This window comes from Periophthalmus magnuspinnatus, chromosome 18, assembly GCF_009829125.3.
Source record: "Periophthalmus magnuspinnatus isolate fPerMag1 chromosome 18, fPerMag1.2.pri, whole genome shotgun sequence".
Lineage (NCBI taxonomy): Eukaryota > Metazoa > Chordata > Actinopteri > Gobiiformes > Gobiidae > Periophthalmus > Periophthalmus magnuspinnatus.
In genome coordinates this window covers 18091654-18110074 of record NC_047143.1, presented here as the reverse complement: position 1 = coordinate 18110074, position 18421 = coordinate 18091654, and the positions used below count along the sequence as shown (strand labels likewise).

Below are 18421 nucleotides of genomic sequence, written 5' to 3'. Positions count from 1 at the left end.
CTCTTTGCTGCCTCCACCTCCACTGTTATGGGGATACAAGTGAAGGAGAGGTCACATCAAATGAAACCATGGTCTCATCTGTATCAAATTGGACATGCTTGATTTTGCTCACAAATTCTGCTGTGTTCTCAATATGTTTGTTGCCAAACAAAGGAGCCAGGATCGTCCTCAGATGTTTGGCCACATTTTATGTGATAGAGTCAGCGCTACGTACAATGGGTCTTTGTGGATTTTTGGGAGGCCATAGATACAAGGATTGGAGTCACTAGGATAGAGTCTGTAATACAGCTGTCTATCAATGACTTCCTCCTTCTTCAGCTTCTGTAAGCAGTCTACAATTTTTTTCTTGTACCCATTGGTAGGGTCTCGTTTCAGCAATTCATAGGTGGCGGTGTCACTGAAGAGGCTGTTCACTTTAGCCTCGTAATCAGCTGAGTTCAAGATCACGGTGCATCTCCCTTTGTCTCCACCTCAAAGCCACTAACCACTCCTTTGAAGATAGTGAGGTTCAGATTTTAGCCAGAGGAAAAAAATGGTTTGAGAGGGGAGTTAAAGATGTTATTTTTGTTAGGAAAGACAATTCTTCCTTAAACAGGAATGGGGGCCTGAGACATAATCTCTCCTCCATCTGTAACTCCATCCTCAGACCCAAACAAACAAAGAGAACAATAGCAGGGTCATTAAAGGTTGAATATGGTAGTTTCAGCTGAAACTGGAGACAATAGCTGTTTACAGTTTCAGTATAGTTAGCCCCTCCCTTCAGATAGATTTAAAGGCAGTGTCCACCAGCAATCTGACCAGAACTGAAGAAATGGCTTAGATGAGCGGTGAAATGTCTTCACTCCTACAACAATTTGTCCATTTGACAGATTTAAACTTCGTCTTTTGCTATGGATCAAACCTGGACGACTAAGGGATTACACAGACATATGATTTTAATGTCATTCTTATTCTGTAAAGCACTTTGAATTATTTTGTGTACGAATTGTACTATACATATAAACTTGCCTTGCCCATATGAGATTAACTATAACTTGGTGACAAATGGTTAACAGAAAAGTGTGTACCTTTAGTTCAAAGTTAAATATGCTATAATACTTGTATTTCAAAAACAGGAAAAACTAAAAAATGTTTATGTGTTAAAGGTGTACTATGTAACCTTTCTTCTCTCCATGGAGATGTGATTGCTTTGCCTAGATTCTAGAATATTCCACAGTATAGGATTAAATATTGCTTGATTTAATCAATTGCAGATGAGTTTATTGTTCAAAAATACCTAGAAAAACATGCATTTTTACACTGAGCTGGGTTGCCTGTTCACAGATCTGACATGTAACTTGGCCTTGTGGCATCACCTGCTTGGCTCCATGGAGAGGAAACAGATATGTTAAATGCCATATTGTGGAACATTCCAGGGAAAGCAAAGCCCTCCACCAGAAAGCCAAGAATGGTAAGACATAGACTACTATATCTGAGTGAAAGACATCTAAAAATGGCACTGAAATTCTCAATAAACCATGTCTGGTAAAACTAACAGTTGAGTTTTCCCTTCAGATTTCTAATGGAAGTTATTTCGAACCACTGCCAAAGTCAGAAAACCAAAACACAAAGCGACCTCCAACCCAAAGTTATTTTAAACTCATCCAAAATGTATGAGGCCTGCTCCCGTAAAGTCATCGCTCACGGCTTGCACTTAACATTTCATAAGTACAAAAGCGGTGAAGGGGAAGTCCCATGGTGCACAGCAGACTACAATGCAATCACAACACTACCGCCACTTGTTCTGATTAGGTTAAAACTGCCACAGTTAGAATATTTTTTCTGTCAAATGACACTTTTTTCTAGTAAATAATGAAAGAATATGAAGCAGCTTTATCATTCGGAACAATGCAATGTTTTGCTGATAATGGAGGTGCAGACCAAGACTATATATAGGCTAAAATAAATACATTTGTCAATATTCAGTAGTAGTAGTCACATAGTAGTATTAATACTTGTAGTAGTCATAGCACCACTTGCAGACTGGTTACTATTATATGCACACCAAAAATATGTATTAGATCAGATGTTATTATTCTAGTTATATGATTTTCTTGTGGCAATGTAAATGTACCAAGTGATAGTATTAGTTAGTAGTTTGTATTAGCAGTAGCATCCCTGGTGGTAGTTGTAATATGGTACCGGTAGTAGAAAAAATAAAAGAAACGGGCTACTACCGGTTTGTAATCTGCAATTCTTTCAATACTTACCACTGACTTCAATGATTCTGTCAACCACTTCTACTTCTACTACGATTTAATATTCCAAAGTAACTGTATTTTTAGGCCTTAAGCTTGGATACGGTGGACATCTTTAACCACTGATATAACAATAGCATGTTTAACAACATAGTGGAATGTTTGAGTCTTTGCCTTGTGTTACACCTACACCAACCATACCTTAGTGGTACAGACCATTTTGTGCAGTAACCTAATAGCACATATAGTTACCTTTAGTTTCCTCCTGGCGTTAAACCTCTTGAGGCAGTCCACGGTCTCCTGCCTGTGCATACTGGAGGCCACAGTGGAGCGTTGCTATGGATACATTTCACAGTATATATTAGTAGTGGTAGTAAATATAACATGTATATCGTCTCTTTAACATATCGGGTGTCATACGCAGATCCAGGGGTGCTTCAGTGCGTCCGTGGCGGTCACTCTCTTGGCTGGGTGAATTGTGAGCATCTTGTTGATCAGATCTTTCGCCTCTGATGTTACTGTGTCCCACTCTGGAGAAGGAAACTACGGCAGAAGTTAGAATTAGTTAAAATGAATATGATAGGTACTATTTCACCAGAACATAGTTAACATCATAAGACTAAAGACTAAAAAACGTGCCTAGTTTTGTCTAGTTTCTTTTTTAATTGGATGAAGTTTATAATTTGACTTCCTGGTTGGACATGGGCAGCAGATGTAGAGGTAATTCCAGTTGTGTTAGCGCCAAAACCTGTCTAAACTACACAAGCGTTATGAATAGTCTAATAAAAATAGATGACAGCACCTTTATCCTGTTAAATCAATATTTAATCTTGCATGTAAATTGTTCTGGTATTTTTGATGGAATTTTCATTGTTGAGGTATTCGGTTTTAGGACTCTTCGCTATTTCCTGTCCTATTGTACTTTTGTTCTCAACTTTTTCCACAGATGTAAAACTATGATAAATATTTCCCCCAGCAAACCAAATAATTAGAAAACTATGAAAATGTGTCATATGCACTTTAAGTTAATGAGTCGTCAAGGGTATAAGCAAATTTCTACAGATTTGACAGATGTTTGTAACTGCATGGTGCTCAATTAGTCAATATTCGACAATACAGGTCATACAATACGCAAAATAGACTATGCTGTACACTGTATAAACATAAATGGAAGTGAGTTTTGTTTCATTGGTGTTTACGTCATCTAGCATATTGTTTGATGGATTAGTTCTGGTCATAGGTATACATTATTTCATAAACAGTAATATTTAACATGCAAAAAGGCCTGAAAGGTGAAGGCTGAACCTTAAAGTCATTAGATCTACCATTTATTTTATTTACTCCTCCACTACACAGCTAACCAACACTGATTTAAGCAGCTACTGGTTTTAGCCCAGTGAAAACTTCTTCAGATATATGAACTTGGTCCCCAAACATATATAATAGTTTCTACGTAAAGGTTTATTTTTGTAAAAGTCTAGATGAAGAAGGTGGATGGATGATCACTGAAATGTTTTGAGAACTGAGTTTCAACCCATGTGCAGGGGAACATTAGTATACCTTGAGGCATTGCCAGGTGCGCCTTGGAGTCCAGTCTCAGTTAAATCACACATGCACTTAATTTAATAATTTCGAATTTTGGAGTGTTGTGAGCAACTTCTTTATCATTATCATTGCCAAACAGAAAGAACCAGAAATAATACAAGTATTTTTTGTTCTAAATTCTGCGGTTTGGTCATATTTTAGGGAGTAGTGTGCTGTGGAATTATTTAGGCAAAGAAGTGTCACGTGACTCACAAAATTAGAAAAAAACTGATCTAGAAGATGACCTAATAATACTGTTTTAACTAGACACATGTAACATTGTAGCACTCACGTCATAGGCTCCTGCTTTAATCTGCTGATAGAGCTTGTGTTGGTCCTCGTCCCAGAAAGGAGGGTACCCCACTAACAGGATGTACAGGATCACACCTACAAACACAAATACATATGAATAGGTTGACCAATGCAATCACTTGCCACAATATTAGGCAGACTACCCTAGTGCCTGTTTTAAACAATATAATCAATCCAGTTCTAATCCTGTTCAATCAGTATTTTGTGTCTGTATTAGTGGAATTTATTGTCCCTGGAAACATATTTCTAGAGCCAGGATCTTGGTCAGGAGTCAGTACTGAGAGGATTGGGCTAGCGTGCATGTTTTGGATGGATAGAGGATACCAGCATACTTGGAAAAAAACAATCAGGGGGAACATGCAAACTGCTCAAAAACAGCTCTAAAAGATTTGGGAATTTAACCACTTAACTTATGTGGCGGACAACAAACTATGGCACCAAATAATTAGATGAATGAGGTACAAAATAAAGGTATACCTAACATTAAATAAGTGATATTAATTGCTAACACATTACATAATTAGATGTATTGTTTTGAAAATGGTATGTTACATATTAACATGTTCCATTTTCATTTTTGATGCTCTCCTTGTGCTCCTGTGATAAGTCACTCCCCCTTCAGAGCGCAATCGGCGTGCTTTTTTCTAATGAACCTGCTGCACATCACATCAGGTTTGTGAAGTTGTAGCGTATTGTTTTGTATCCTGCTTTTGTAAATTATGAAAAGTTGTCGTACGGGAGCATGGGTGACACAGGCTTGTGAGCAGAGCTTTGGACAGAATCGGACTGCTAAACCGTAAAGAGGGTTCGATTAGTGCCTGGGAGAGATTACTAAAATACTCAAACATGCATGGATGACATAAAACTTCTTCAGGCATGTTTTTGATTAGAGAACAAAGGTCCAATAATTCACAATACCTTCATACTTTACACATTACACTTTAATAAAAACCTGATACTTACATTTGTATTGCTACTTTTTTAGATTATATATAGGGATTCATAGTTTAAACTGAAAAATCCCATGCTTGACAGTGTAGATGCGCTCTGTTCTGATTGCTGCGTTTGATCAGCTGCCTGGCAAAGATGAAAGATGGCACACACAAAAGCTAGCTCCCTCTGTGTATCCAGGCTAACGTACACTAGCCTAGCACAAACAGGTCATATGTGTGTGCGTGTATGTGTGCGTCTGTGTGCATGTGAGCGTGCATGTGGACAGACCCAGGTGGCCCTCTCCATTAGAAGCGAGGAGAATGTGCATCAGCTCTGATTAATTCAGCAGCCCAAGTGTTTAAGACCACACCAACAAAAATGCACTGGGGATACTGGCACCATGTGGAACTAGATACAAGGATTTGGAGTTTTAGAGTATATGAAATTCACTATTCACTAAAATTTACAAAAATGTCTATATCCAAAAAAATGTATCAACCCAAGATAGTAATTTGGGCAGAATATGATAATATGATGAAATTAAACAAGACTATTATTCATAGTTAAAAATTACGGTACACTGTACATTTTTGATGACTATATAGTAAATGAATCCAACCCATAGTCATCTGTATAGCATTAGTTATGGAGAGTGGTGGTAAAGTAAAAGTAGTAACGTACTGTACTTAAGTAAAGTACAGATACTTCAAATTTGTACTTAAGTGGGTATGTTTTACTTTAGCACATTTGAGAGAAGGTACCTATATTTTCTACTCCACTACATTTTTGAACAGGACTGAAAAGTAAAAATGCTTTTTATTATTGTCTGAGACCTGCTGAAAAGGCTGATGGGTTTATTATTCGTAGTTTGAGTAAACACAAATTTACCAATAAAAATGTATCAATTCAATTTCTGTTTTAAAATTTTAATTTGTGCGAAATACTTTTACTCTTTAAGTACATTTTTAAACGGGCACTGTAATACTTTTACTTGGGTTTGTTTTTTTTTTTTCCTCCAGTATCTGTACTTTTGTAAGTAACAAAATTGAGTACTTCTTCCATGATATGGGTGATATAACAAAAAAAAAAAATTGTGATTGATCAGTCTTAGTATTAGATTGAATAGATTTTTTTGTATTAAAACAAATTCAGCAGCCTTCCAATATTATTAATGTTACATGAACAGGAAGCTTATTCCTCCAAAGTTTGAAATCTGTTCCAAACCAAGTTTTTATTAGAAGACCCCTGCCAAAATATAGGCAGGGGACTTCTAATAAAATATAGGATATTTTACTATTGTGACAACACTAGTCTGAGTAAGTATGAAATCATGACACAACTTTCACATTCCAAAATGATCCACATGATCGAAAATATGTGATTTAAATAATAGAATCACCCTCAAATATGCTTCAAATGGAATAAATGTGTTTTGTTGAAATGTAGAATTAGATCTGATACACAGAACATGCACTATGGTAATTTGACAGTACTACTGGCGAGCACTTCATTCCGACTGAATCATAGCATATATATAATTACACAGAGGAGCTTCTCACTACATAATGGCAGGATGACAGTGGTCTCATACTAGGGTCGCTATACTGGAGAGTGGAGTATTTCTGTGCTTTTATTTTTCAAACTATTAGCAATGCAAGGAATATTTATAGTTAGTAGATACCACTTTTAAAAATCCTGTGGCAGAAGTTGCACTATTTCTAACTAAACACACAAACCCGAAACCCTGCATTGCGTTAGGATTAGCCAGGTGTCTAGATATTGCTTCTTCATTTATACTTAGGCCTATGGACAAATGGACAAAAGATTTTCCCATGCATCCAATGTCTTTACTCATACACATCCCACTATAACTTTTCATTCATTTGTACTGTATGTAGACACTGCTGCTGGTACTATGTGAAGGTGAGGGCTCTCTGATGTCTATTCTTTGATTCTGTCTGGCCAATGACTGACCCAAAAGTGACTGCAGTTACATGAACAGTCAAGATCTGATTATTATGAGAGCTATAATTAAACTCACATCAGATTTCAGCATTTTGCATGCAATTTAAATCATCTTAAAGGTCCAGAAATCAGATTTTGAGCATGTAAACAAAGCCAGTGACATCTGTGCCTCTAAAAATACCCCCCTCCTCCTGCATGCATGTCTTACCACAGGCCCACATGTCCACAGGCTTTCCGTATGGATCCTTCCTCAACACCTCTGGAGACAAGTATCCCGGTGTGCCTGCAAAGCCTACAACACAAAAAACATATCACTAAAGAACCAAACATCTTACGGTGCAAAAATTGTCTTTTTGAGAAGTTTTGGCTCATTTTCATTTATGAAGTGAGAAGTTGTGGATTTTTTTTGACTGACTGGTTTTGATTTTTATTCTCATTTCAAGTGATGTCCATCAGATTTAATCAGGATTAAATGCTATTTTTTGTACAGGTTTCTCATACCACTTACATTTTGTAATAATGATATGAAGGGAAAAAAAGTATATACTTAGTTAATCTTCATTTTTGAAATTGTGCCTATCAAAATAAATCTAAACAGATAAATATTCTGTATTTCTGACATTTTAACTGTATCTTAACTTCTTTCTTTTAAAAGTGTGTAAAAATAACAGGGTAAAAGCAGGATGACCTATAGCATTAATAATTACCACAACTCTCCGTAAGACTGACCTAGGGAACTTAAACTCATTATGCAAAAATATTTGGAACAGGGTCAATAACTTGTAATGACCCTTTTCCAAATATTTTTGCATAAGCAGCAGACATGTGTATTATAACCAAGTACTCGCTCAATACTGGGTGAGTTATCTTTGAGGACATTGTCTTCATTTCACATAGTGATGACAAAAAATAGTAATCAATTTAAATGCATGTATGGTCTATTAGGGGGGAACTGTAGCTGATAACTGGACTCACCAAACCATGCCTGCTGGTCTCCCTGTACTTCTATGGCCAAGCCGAAATCTGCCAGTTTGACCGCTGCTCCCTTCAATTTACTGGCCAGGAGGAGATTCTCAGGCTGGTTATGAAAAACATAACAAGTTAGTTGCAATTTCAATTTTGATTTCTGTGTTCACTTGTAAAATTAAACCAAGGGAGTTTAATTCTATTCACCAAAAATGTTTAAAGTATAATTTAGGTCATCATAATTGTGGATTTCAGCCTTAACCAACTACTACTCTGAGGTAATCTGGAGTTCACACAGTTCAAATTATAATTGTGTTAAAGGTGCACTATATAACTTTTTCTGCAGGGGGTCTACCACCTGCTTGTCGACATGGACGTTATTGCTTTACCTAGAATATTCAACAATATAGTGATGTCACCAGGTCAAGTTACAGGTCAGATCTGTGGAGCTCTCTGGAGACGAAACCCCACTCACAATATGAATGTATGTTAACTGAATAAATGTAAGATATGATTAATGCCATGTTATGACAAATCAATCACATTTCATAACATTGAAGACAAGCAAGTGATGGCCCACCTAACAGAAAAGTTACATAGTGCATCTTAAAGTATAAAACTTGTCAGGATATCACGAATTGTGAAGCACTTGGACAGTGTGTGCCTCTTTGTTGTGTTAAACACTGCAGCTCGAAGATGGAAACAGCTGTGCACATGAGCTGGCACACGTCTTACTACACAGCCCCACATTGTGACAGGGTCGATAGCAGTCACTTCATACCATCTGTAGGGAACCAAAGACCAAAAAAATGACACCAAACAGAATTTTTTGTAAGCTAAACTCGAGTGCACTTATCCACCATATGTATATGTATAAATAACAATTCACAAACTCAGGTATTAGATGACTGCTTAGTTACCCTGAAAAAAGTCTTAGGAAAAGTTGACTTCATATTGTGATGTTTGTAGCATTTATAACCTTTGATGTAAAATGTCATTTTAATTAATCATTCAGAAGAGCAAATGTTCATGAATGATTATTTGAATTTGTAACATCAACTTCCCAGGGAGAGGCACAAACTTACAGGGATGTTTTATTTATTTTTTCATTTTGTGAAAGACTTGTGAAAGAGCAACACAGATGGTGCAAGTCCTCTCATTCCTGAGGGAGTTTGCAGAGCTGTACTTCCAGACTGTGAGAAAACCCTCGGCTGATTTGGCAAAGATGCTCAGATATTGTTCTGCCGCTGTGCCTATGAGCCATGCTCCCGTCTGTCACCACAGCACCTCACTTACTAAATCAGAATCATAATTTTACACCAACACAATTCCCAGACAGTGTCCCTAAGTTTACAGATAAGCAAATTATACCAGTAATTATACAAAATGGGCAATATATAGATTTATTGATAATATTTTGAATGGAAATAAGTAGTAATTTGAAACAAGGCTATAAAGTGATATTTCTGCACTTTTGTCAGTCATTTTAAGGTGTGATATAGTACATTTATGTTGGGTTGCCAAAGTATTGTTATCAGAAAATCCCTTTTTATGACATTGACAAATTGAATTCCAAAGTACACTAAATTATCTACCTTGCATTTATTCAGGTGTAGGTGTTTTTATTGATAAAACTACCTTGACAAACATGCATTCTTAAGCTGAGCGGTGTCACCTCTCCACACCTCCAAACCTGACCTGTAACTTGACCTGGTTGCTTCACCTGGTATGTATGTAGATAAGTAAGTTTAATACCAACACACCTGGCAAAGCAACATCTCCATGGACACAAGCAGGTGGCAGGCCTTTGATCAGAAAGGTTACATAGAGCAGCTTTTAATTACGTTGCCATGTATTTTTCCTCAATATGCAAGATTCGTTAAACTTGAATTAAGCAAAATACAACTTTACATATGTTTTTCATTATGGCACATTGTAATATGAACAGGCTCAAAAGCCTAAGAAAGTCTGTTATTTCTTTATATGCTATAATTTCAACTTTCTTTAACACTTTACTCTTTTCTTACTTCTATATACAACCATTCCTCCTACTCACCTTTTGTTACTACTATACATATGCAAATACAGTCAAGCATTCAAAGTAGTGCACATGAATAGAAGTACAAAACATCTTGGCTTGTCAACCAATCAGAACGCTGCCTTGGGTCTTCCCATAGCCACACACAGTTCATAGGGCTTGGTGCGACAGACACCAAGATGGATGGTCTATGCACACTGTCCGGTAATAGCTGTAATTGGATTGGGTCCAATACAGAAAGCCATAAAGTAGATAAAATTACTCGAGCAGCGCAGGCTTTGAATGCAGACTACTACTGTACAATTTGGCAGTAGTTAGATTTAAAGTAGTCTCAATTGAGCTTAAAAAATATTGCCTTTGTTTTTAAATGTAATGACACAAAGTTGATTACGATTCACTCAGTATTTTTAGTTTCATCCTTCCAGGTCATACAAGAAGTGAGGACTCAGACACAGGGAGAGGATGCAAACTCCACCTAGAAAGACCAAACTTAGTCTGGGATTTGAACCTCAGACCTACTTGCTATGAGGCAGGAATTCAAACCACTTAGCCACTGTTCTAAAAGTTCAGAAGTACACCAAGGCAGAATTGCTAAAAGACATAGTACCTGCTTTTTTTTAAACTTCTACTTAAAAAATAGAGCTACTTTATTTTAAACAGTTTGCAGTGGACAAATGTTCACTTACCTAATGCATTCCTAGCATCCTAATTCTTTACTGGATGAATTTATAAGCGCTTTTTACAACTTTCAGAGGCCAGAGCAGAGTTTTTGCTGTCACAGTAATACTGACAAGCATGCTACCACTGGCTTCCTGTGGCTTAGAGAACACACTAATGGACTTTAAAGCAGCTCTGCTTGTGTACAAGTCTCTCCATGGCCTAGCACCAAAGTACATCTCCGACATGTTAGTACCATATGAACCATCTCGCACTCTGAGGACCTCAGGGACGTCCCTTCTGGTGGTCAAAGTCAGGACTAAACATGGGGAATCCGCGTTTCAGTTTTATGCAGCTAAAACCTGGAAAAGTCTTCCTGAAGATGTGAGACAGGCCTCTACTTTGACAATGTTTAAATCCAGGCTCAAAACGGTTCTGTTTAGCTGTGCATATGGCTGAAAGGTTTTTATCCTGCACTTTGAATTACTTTGTGTATGACTTGAGCTATACAAATAAACTTGCCTTGCCATACTAACAGGGCACTTCCTGGTTTACAGACACTTTATAATAAGATGCAGACAGCACACAGCGTTCTCATTTTGACCCTTAGAGCTGCTTTTACAAAACAGCTGTACTGGAGTAAGACAAATTTTATTTAATTACAAAAGAATTTGATACAGCCCATGTGATACAATCATTTGAGCATTGCTAGCTTTTTGCACATCATCAGATTATATTAATGGAGTGTCAACCAATCACCAAAGTTGAAACAAAGTTGTGAAGTGGACAAAGTAGTATAATAAAAAGACAGTTGTGAAAGTTGTGCTGCATTGGTTGAGTACACATAAGAGTGAGTGTACCGGCTCCACCTGCTGATAAACACAGACGTTAAACAGTATTCCCAAGGGTTCTTGAACGCACCGGGGGATTTTTGACAAGCTGCTGCACCACAGGGACTACACTTCTTTGTCTATTGCAAAGTCACTTAGAGACACAGCATGACAGCTAATAAATACAACACAACAACACTGGACATCTGGATTGTGCTAGTGCTAGGCCTGTCGTGATACCAAATTTTGAAGCACTATATATTGCTACAGAGAGATATTGCGATAAATGATAATATTGAAACTACTGAGCCATTTAAAAATAGACAGTATGATTAAAAGGTATGAGCTGCAACAAATAAAAGAATGAACCAATAATTCGCCACAAAAGTCACTTATTCAAACTTCTACAGCACAGATCTTATTGTAGTAGGACAAAAATACCGGCCTATCTAGTACAATGTGATAAATTATAGAAAATGACTTGCTGAAATGATTTTGCTGATTAGCTAAATGGAAAATAAATAATACTTTTAGTTGATGTTTCTGTCAGGGTAACATTTTACAATTTTTAAGTATGGTTTGAGATTGGACGAAAGATGTCAAAAATGAGTATCTTGATTTTGTGCTACAGCGCAGCTTAAAGTTACTCAAAAAAGTGCAGAAATATCACTGTACAGCCTTGTTTCAAAGATTGCTACATATATTGTTTCATTTGAACATTTTATCGTCTCTTTTTGTGGAATTTTTATTATGAACAATATACTCAATATTCAAATTTGGCCTATTATTCAAAACAACATCAATATAATCAATTATTCACAATCATCACATCAATAATTCTATATATTGCCCATCTCTTAATTAATTAATAATAATTACCGGTACAATTTGCATATTTCCAAACTTAGTAACACTGCTTTTTGGAACTATGGCTAAGGAAATTGTAAACACACACACACACAAAAATCATACAGAATCACTTTCCACATTTATATTTTACCATGCAGATTTGTATCTGTGTAATCCCTCCGTCCAGGTAGGTTTCCGTAGTGGTCTATGAGAGTATACTAGTCTATGTGGTCTTATACTTATTCTGATACACCTCAAGATCATTCTGAAGTGATTCAGAGTTCATTTCTGTTTTGTCTATGTAACTTTTTTAGTTTCAATACTTGTTCAAATGAGAATCTAGTTTCGATACTAGTTTTAGTATCGATTAGTATCTGTTTTTTGATACTTCTGACAACCCGATCTCCAATTGCTTCCATTTGACATGTCTGTGCATCAATATACCTTTCTTTACCCTCTTCCGCACATCACTACACATGTATGCCATTGATTTAGCACAGGGACAGTGGAAGTAGAGCGAGGTGTCTAGACCGCACACTGACATGAGCAGCTTAACCGTAGTGTGGGAGTGACATTACAAAGCCAAGGCCAGGGTTTGGGATAGAAACCACAGAGAGTCTGAGAGTGGGGCTGCTGTTGCTGTTACGGCCCCGTGCCTTATTTGTTTGCCTTCCATTTGTTTTGTCTTTGTGTTCCCGCACTGAGCCGTGGACAGCTGCCAAGCAACAGCCAATCTGAGCACAGGGCCCATCAGCGAATGCAAAAACAGCAGCTTAATATGGCGCACGCCTCCAACACACACGACTCATTTGATTGGCAAATCAGAGTCATATCAGACAAACTGTACAAGACAAACTCCCTGAAGAAGATCCTCCAGGAACAAAACAAGATCTACACGAAAGCAACTGACCATCAGCACTTTCAACTCTTTTAACAGTCTTTATCATAGTTTCTATTTGGTATAAGGACAGAAACAAAATATTACAGTCTAAGGATTTAAAGGTGCACTATGTAACAGGGACGTAAAAGTAAGACAATCTGATATTATGACTAGTATCGAAACTAGACACTGATTTGAAGTATCGATAATAAAAAAGTCACATTTACAGGATAGAAATGAACCTCTCCTGAATAGCTTTAGAATGATCTTGAGCTATATCAGTAAAAGTATAAGGCCAGCAGTATTAAAGGTAGGCTAGTATATGTCCATGAACCACTATGGAACCTACCTAGACAACTGAGGGATTGCACAGATAAGGTCATATAATACAAAGTACTATTATTTAATTCTATTATCTACAGAAAACTTTTAAAATTGATTGTGGTATTTGATATTGACTATCAAGTCTATTCGACGATATCAAAATCAAGTTTGAAATTTTAGTATCATAACAACACAATGATGCAACTCTCCTGGAGGACGGTCTGCCAAATGCTTGTCTCCATGGTGATGTTATTGCTTTGTCTGTAACGGTCCAAAGTATGGCATTAAAGTTATTCATTTACATGAAGACAAGATGGTGATATCATATCTGTGGAGAGGTGACCTGATTCAAAGTAAGATGTTTTTCAATGCATCTTTGAGCAATAAAAAACACATGTAATTAAATGACTGCAATATATTTAGGTTTAATGTCATACTGTGAAGATTCAAAGAGATAACACATCTGTGAAGACAAGCAGGTGACATAGTGCTATGTCGATCATCATTAGACAATAGACTATTAAAAATACTACTGTAGACTTTTACTATATATCAAGTACCATGAAAACTCGCTGTAGATTGCAGTGTTTTAGTAAAAAGTGGAGAGGACAACATAGATTATGAGCCTTTGCTCTTTAAAAAGTACATGAAATGGTGGATCTTGGATCATGGAGCATCGTGTGAGGAGTAAGAGAGCAGTGGACACTGACCTTGAGATCCCGATGGACCACACCCATCTGGTGACAGTGGAGCACAGCCTCTAGAATCTGCTGGATGCAATGGCTGCAAAGAAACACCAGGCGGAGTACAGGTTAAACAGGTTGACTCATAGGAACAATGACCAATCCAAACTTTTATGTGCTGGTTCCAAACCCACACTGCAAACAATACATGCCTAGAGAACTGTCATCTTGAATTGAGTTGTTTCGACTAGCAAGTCTAGCAAATGTTTACATACTTGATATTAACAATTATTTGACAATTTCTGACTTGTAACCAATTTTGAAATATGAATTAGAAACATTTGAATTGTTAACCCCGCCAACTTAGTCCTATTTGTCGATCTGATATTACACCACGACACAGAAACAACTGTCTGGGATAGTCTCATGCAATTATTTCCACGTGGTCCTCATCAATCTCTGCCTGCTTTGTGCACCATGACAGGGCTTCAACTATATTATATTGGCAAATGTTTTCGCTTGAATGATCGTACTAGTTTAGCTAAAAACTAGCTACATTATCTATAATATAAAACTCTTATAAAACCATTTTTATAATGTTGAAAACAGCTGGATAACATGCAGATTAATAAATATATCTAATGTTATTATGGTGACAGACATAAGCAGACACAGCAAGAAGTTAGGAGTATTAGGAAGAACATTAAAGGCAGGTCTGTGTTTTCACTCACTCACTAACCTTAAGCTCTCTGTGCACTATGCTGTGATAGTGACAATGATTTTACACTTAGAATCTGCTGAATACAGTGCTGGCAGAGGAAAGGGCAGATTACAGAGGGGAAGGAGAGGAATAAGAAGATGTCAAATGATGACAGGAAACTAGAGCAAGAACAACTAATCTCAAATAGTCAATGTTTAAGCAGAAGTTCAGTGAAAATAACTGTTGTTTTGGAGCCTTGCAAAATTAGAATATTAAGTATGTCATCTATAAAAACTGACGTTAAAAAAAGAAGAAATGTATAGTGTAATCTCGCAAAGAACCGTACAAAGTAATATTTATTGATTTATTAAAGTAACTCCGCTATTCGAGTCAATAACTTATTGATGTTGTCTAAGTTGTATAAGAACGTTTTATGATATGAGCTGACAGTGTCTCTAGTGTGGCTATCTGATTACCATTAAGTTGTTAGTTTGGCTTCCACTACTGCATGCTGCCATTGGGTCCTCAAGCAAGACACTTCGCTTACTTTGTCTGGGTATGAATGTTGATTTGGGTGAGGGATTGGTGGGATTAGCAGCCAAGGAGCTTACCACCACCGAGTATGAATGGCGAATGAGAAAAAAAAGCAATGAATCGTAATTGTAATAATTACAAAAGGCCTATAGGCAGCTGTCTAGCCTGTCTGGTGCTGCTAAATGATAACAAATCCGTCACCGGTAAGCCGCCCCAAATATTGTTACAAATACAAAATATGATTCTAAAAAATCACTTTTAGTTGTATTTTCTGGAAAGGCCAAAGCAAAAACAAATATATTATACCTCTTGGCATTTTAAAATTAGTATGAATCAATAAACAATTCAAAATAAATGATAAGTTTACTTTTATATATGTATTCAGTAAGATGATATTTTGGTTATATAAAGTGTATTTCATTCTAGATAGCTCAGAAAAATAGAGATAAGGGATAGGGAATGTTTATTAAATTAATTTAATATATATTGGACTTTCAACGTGCAGTATATGTTATAAAAATTAATTTTGTTATAATTTTTACACAAGGGAAAAAGGTATTTGTAAACTTAAAGACAACACTACTTCAACTTTTGGCCCTTGCAATCAATTTTAAAATATTGATTGCGAAATTGGCAAATATCTGTGATTGGCCAGAACAGCAAGACAGATAAAGTAAAAATTATTAAATGAAAATCCACGGCAAAACAAAAGCCTAGAAATCCTCATTTGAATTAACAATTCTTATAGTAAATATTATGTCAAAACACAGTAAATAATTGATACTACATGCTACATGTTGGTTATGACAAGCTGTTCTTTTCAAACCAAGTAGCTTCTTGGTTTTAATGATTGCTGCAGAAACTGATCTAGCATCAAAAGCTATTTAGAAAAAACTGGAAGCAAATCAAGGATACAACAACATCTATATCCAAATCAGGATGCATAATTTTGTGGGTTATATATAGAAATGTGCAATTAGTGAGACTTTCTGAGCCAAAAATTATATACCGTAAATTTCGGATTATAAGCCGCTACTTTTTTTCCACGCTTTGAACCCTGCGGCTTGTACAGCAGTGCGGCTTATTTATGGATTTTTTTACTGGATAACGGCCCCTGGGTTTTATTTTCACGGACAAGCCTTCTACACGTGGCAGATAAATATGGCAAAAACAACTTAAGTGCATTAAAAAAATACAACTCACCAAACCGCTGCATCAGAGGGAGCCCTGCGCTGACTATGTGATTATGTCTACTCTGCTCCGCAGTTTCTTTCAAAAACTCTAAAGGCGTATTGTTTAATCCCAGGTGCTTATTCTCCATGTGCCAAAGCAGTTTTGAAGGTTTCATTGCCTTATTTGCTTTTCCCGTATGTTACGTAGAGCGGACTGTGCGCGTGAGTCACCTGCAGCGACAAACCCAGATTTTAAGTGGGCATTGTCTGTTAAATTTATCTTTCTTTTTCTTGGAGGTGTAGTCTCCTCTTCTGGCTCCTCAGTTGTCCTTTTCCCCTTTGTTAAAAGCTCTCCAAAGACTTTTGTTTTGGCTCATTTTCACTCGCTTGTGGCTCTACTTTTGTGCGTCGTGTCTGATGTGTTATACGTGATACGTCACCGCGGAGACAAGAGCAGATAATATACTTGCTACTACATCAAATAGATTTCTGTGGCGATTTCCAGCAGGATTTTCATGATACATCTACGGACGAGCTTATTAGTGTGTCATTAGGGACGGGCCAAAGTTGCTCCTGACCCCTGTGCGCACAGCGTCTGAAAATCAGGGCTCTTTACGCAGGACTGTGAGCTGTGTCTGTGTCTGTGAGACGTGAGCGGTGTTTGTTTTGAACATTGTTCCGCGAGTGTGACGCTTATTTTGAGCAACGAAAAATAAGAAAATATAATTTTATTCATCATCATAATCTTCCAATTTAAACTACAACAAAAAAGAGCTAACACAAATAAAATACACTTCAGCCACGCAGAGCCGCAGTATGAGGCTGAAAGAGGCGCATACGGCTCCGGAGCCGCGGGTTGCCGACTCCTGAAATAGAGCCACTGCACGTAAGCTCGACATCAATGAATCCAACTTGGTCAATGTAAAAGACGACAAAAGTTTTCAGAGGAAATAAAAGCAGATTTTCCGTTTTGGTGCAGTTTTATTTTCTAAACCTGCAGATGTGTTCATCCCGTGTTGATGTCGTGTTGGTTCCAATTTTCAGGCAAAGTTAAAAAAAAGCGTGTCAGTGCACCGTCTTTCTGTGTAAATATCTCATGTTACAATATGAAAACCTGCGGCTTTTATTCAGGTGCGGCTTATATATGTACAAAATTGATTTTCTCTTCAAATTTAGCTGGTGCGGCTTTTAATCAGGTGCGCTCTGTAGTCCGAAATTTACGGTACTTTGATTATGTATGTCTTTAATGTGCCTCAAGGGAAATTAAGTTTAAATGTAGGATATTCCACCAACCTGGCATCCGTTTCACTGTAGTATTCTCTGGCAACGATGTCCTCAAAGAGCTCCCCGCCTGTCACTCTGGGAAATAAATAAATAAAAACAATATGAGGATGTAGTACGCAGTGTGCACAGATGAAAAAGTGACAACAGTGAACAGATGGTAGAGCACTCCTAGTGTCAGCAGTGAGTAACGCATCACCAAACTACGACGGGTACTCAAGTGGGAGGACGGCATGAGTAATACACAGTTAGACATGTATAGAATTAATAGAATGCTGTTTAAATTCATTATGGGAATGTGTAGTAAGGTGTGTTTTAACAGCAGGAAAAGTGTAAGATTGAATTTAAAGAAACACTATATGTAACTTAATTTGTGTCTCCATGAAGATGTTATTGCTCTGCCTGGAAATATTCCACACTATGGCACTAGACATATCACTCTTGCATTTATTCTAATACAGATAGTTTTATTGCAC

General features: G+C 37.0%; 1 protein-coding gene across 2 annotated transcripts in view; it reads right to left on the bottom strand.

Annotated features, from left to right (window-relative positions):
• camk2d1 (calcium/calmodulin-dependent protein kinase (CaM kinase) II delta 1) overlaps positions 1 to 18421 on the bottom strand; it is a 97484-nt gene that overhangs the window by 22386 nt on the left and 56677 nt on the right. For both annotated transcript variants that reach the window (XM_033983494.2, XM_033983495.2), the window contains exons 5-11: positions 17958 to 18023; positions 14286 to 14358; positions 8007 to 8109; positions 7240 to 7323; positions 4114 to 4208; positions 2658 to 2780; positions 2490 to 2573 (exon numbers count right to left, since the gene is read on the bottom strand). In XM_033983494.2, the coding sequence (XP_033839385.1) occupies positions 2490 to 2573; positions 2658 to 2780; positions 4114 to 4208; positions 7240 to 7323; positions 8007 to 8109; positions 14286 to 14358; positions 17958 to 18023 (628 nt within the window). The remainder of the gene's footprint in view (positions 1 to 2489; positions 2574 to 2657; positions 2781 to 4113; positions 4209 to 7239; positions 7324 to 8006; positions 8110 to 14285; positions 14359 to 17957; positions 18024 to 18421) is intronic.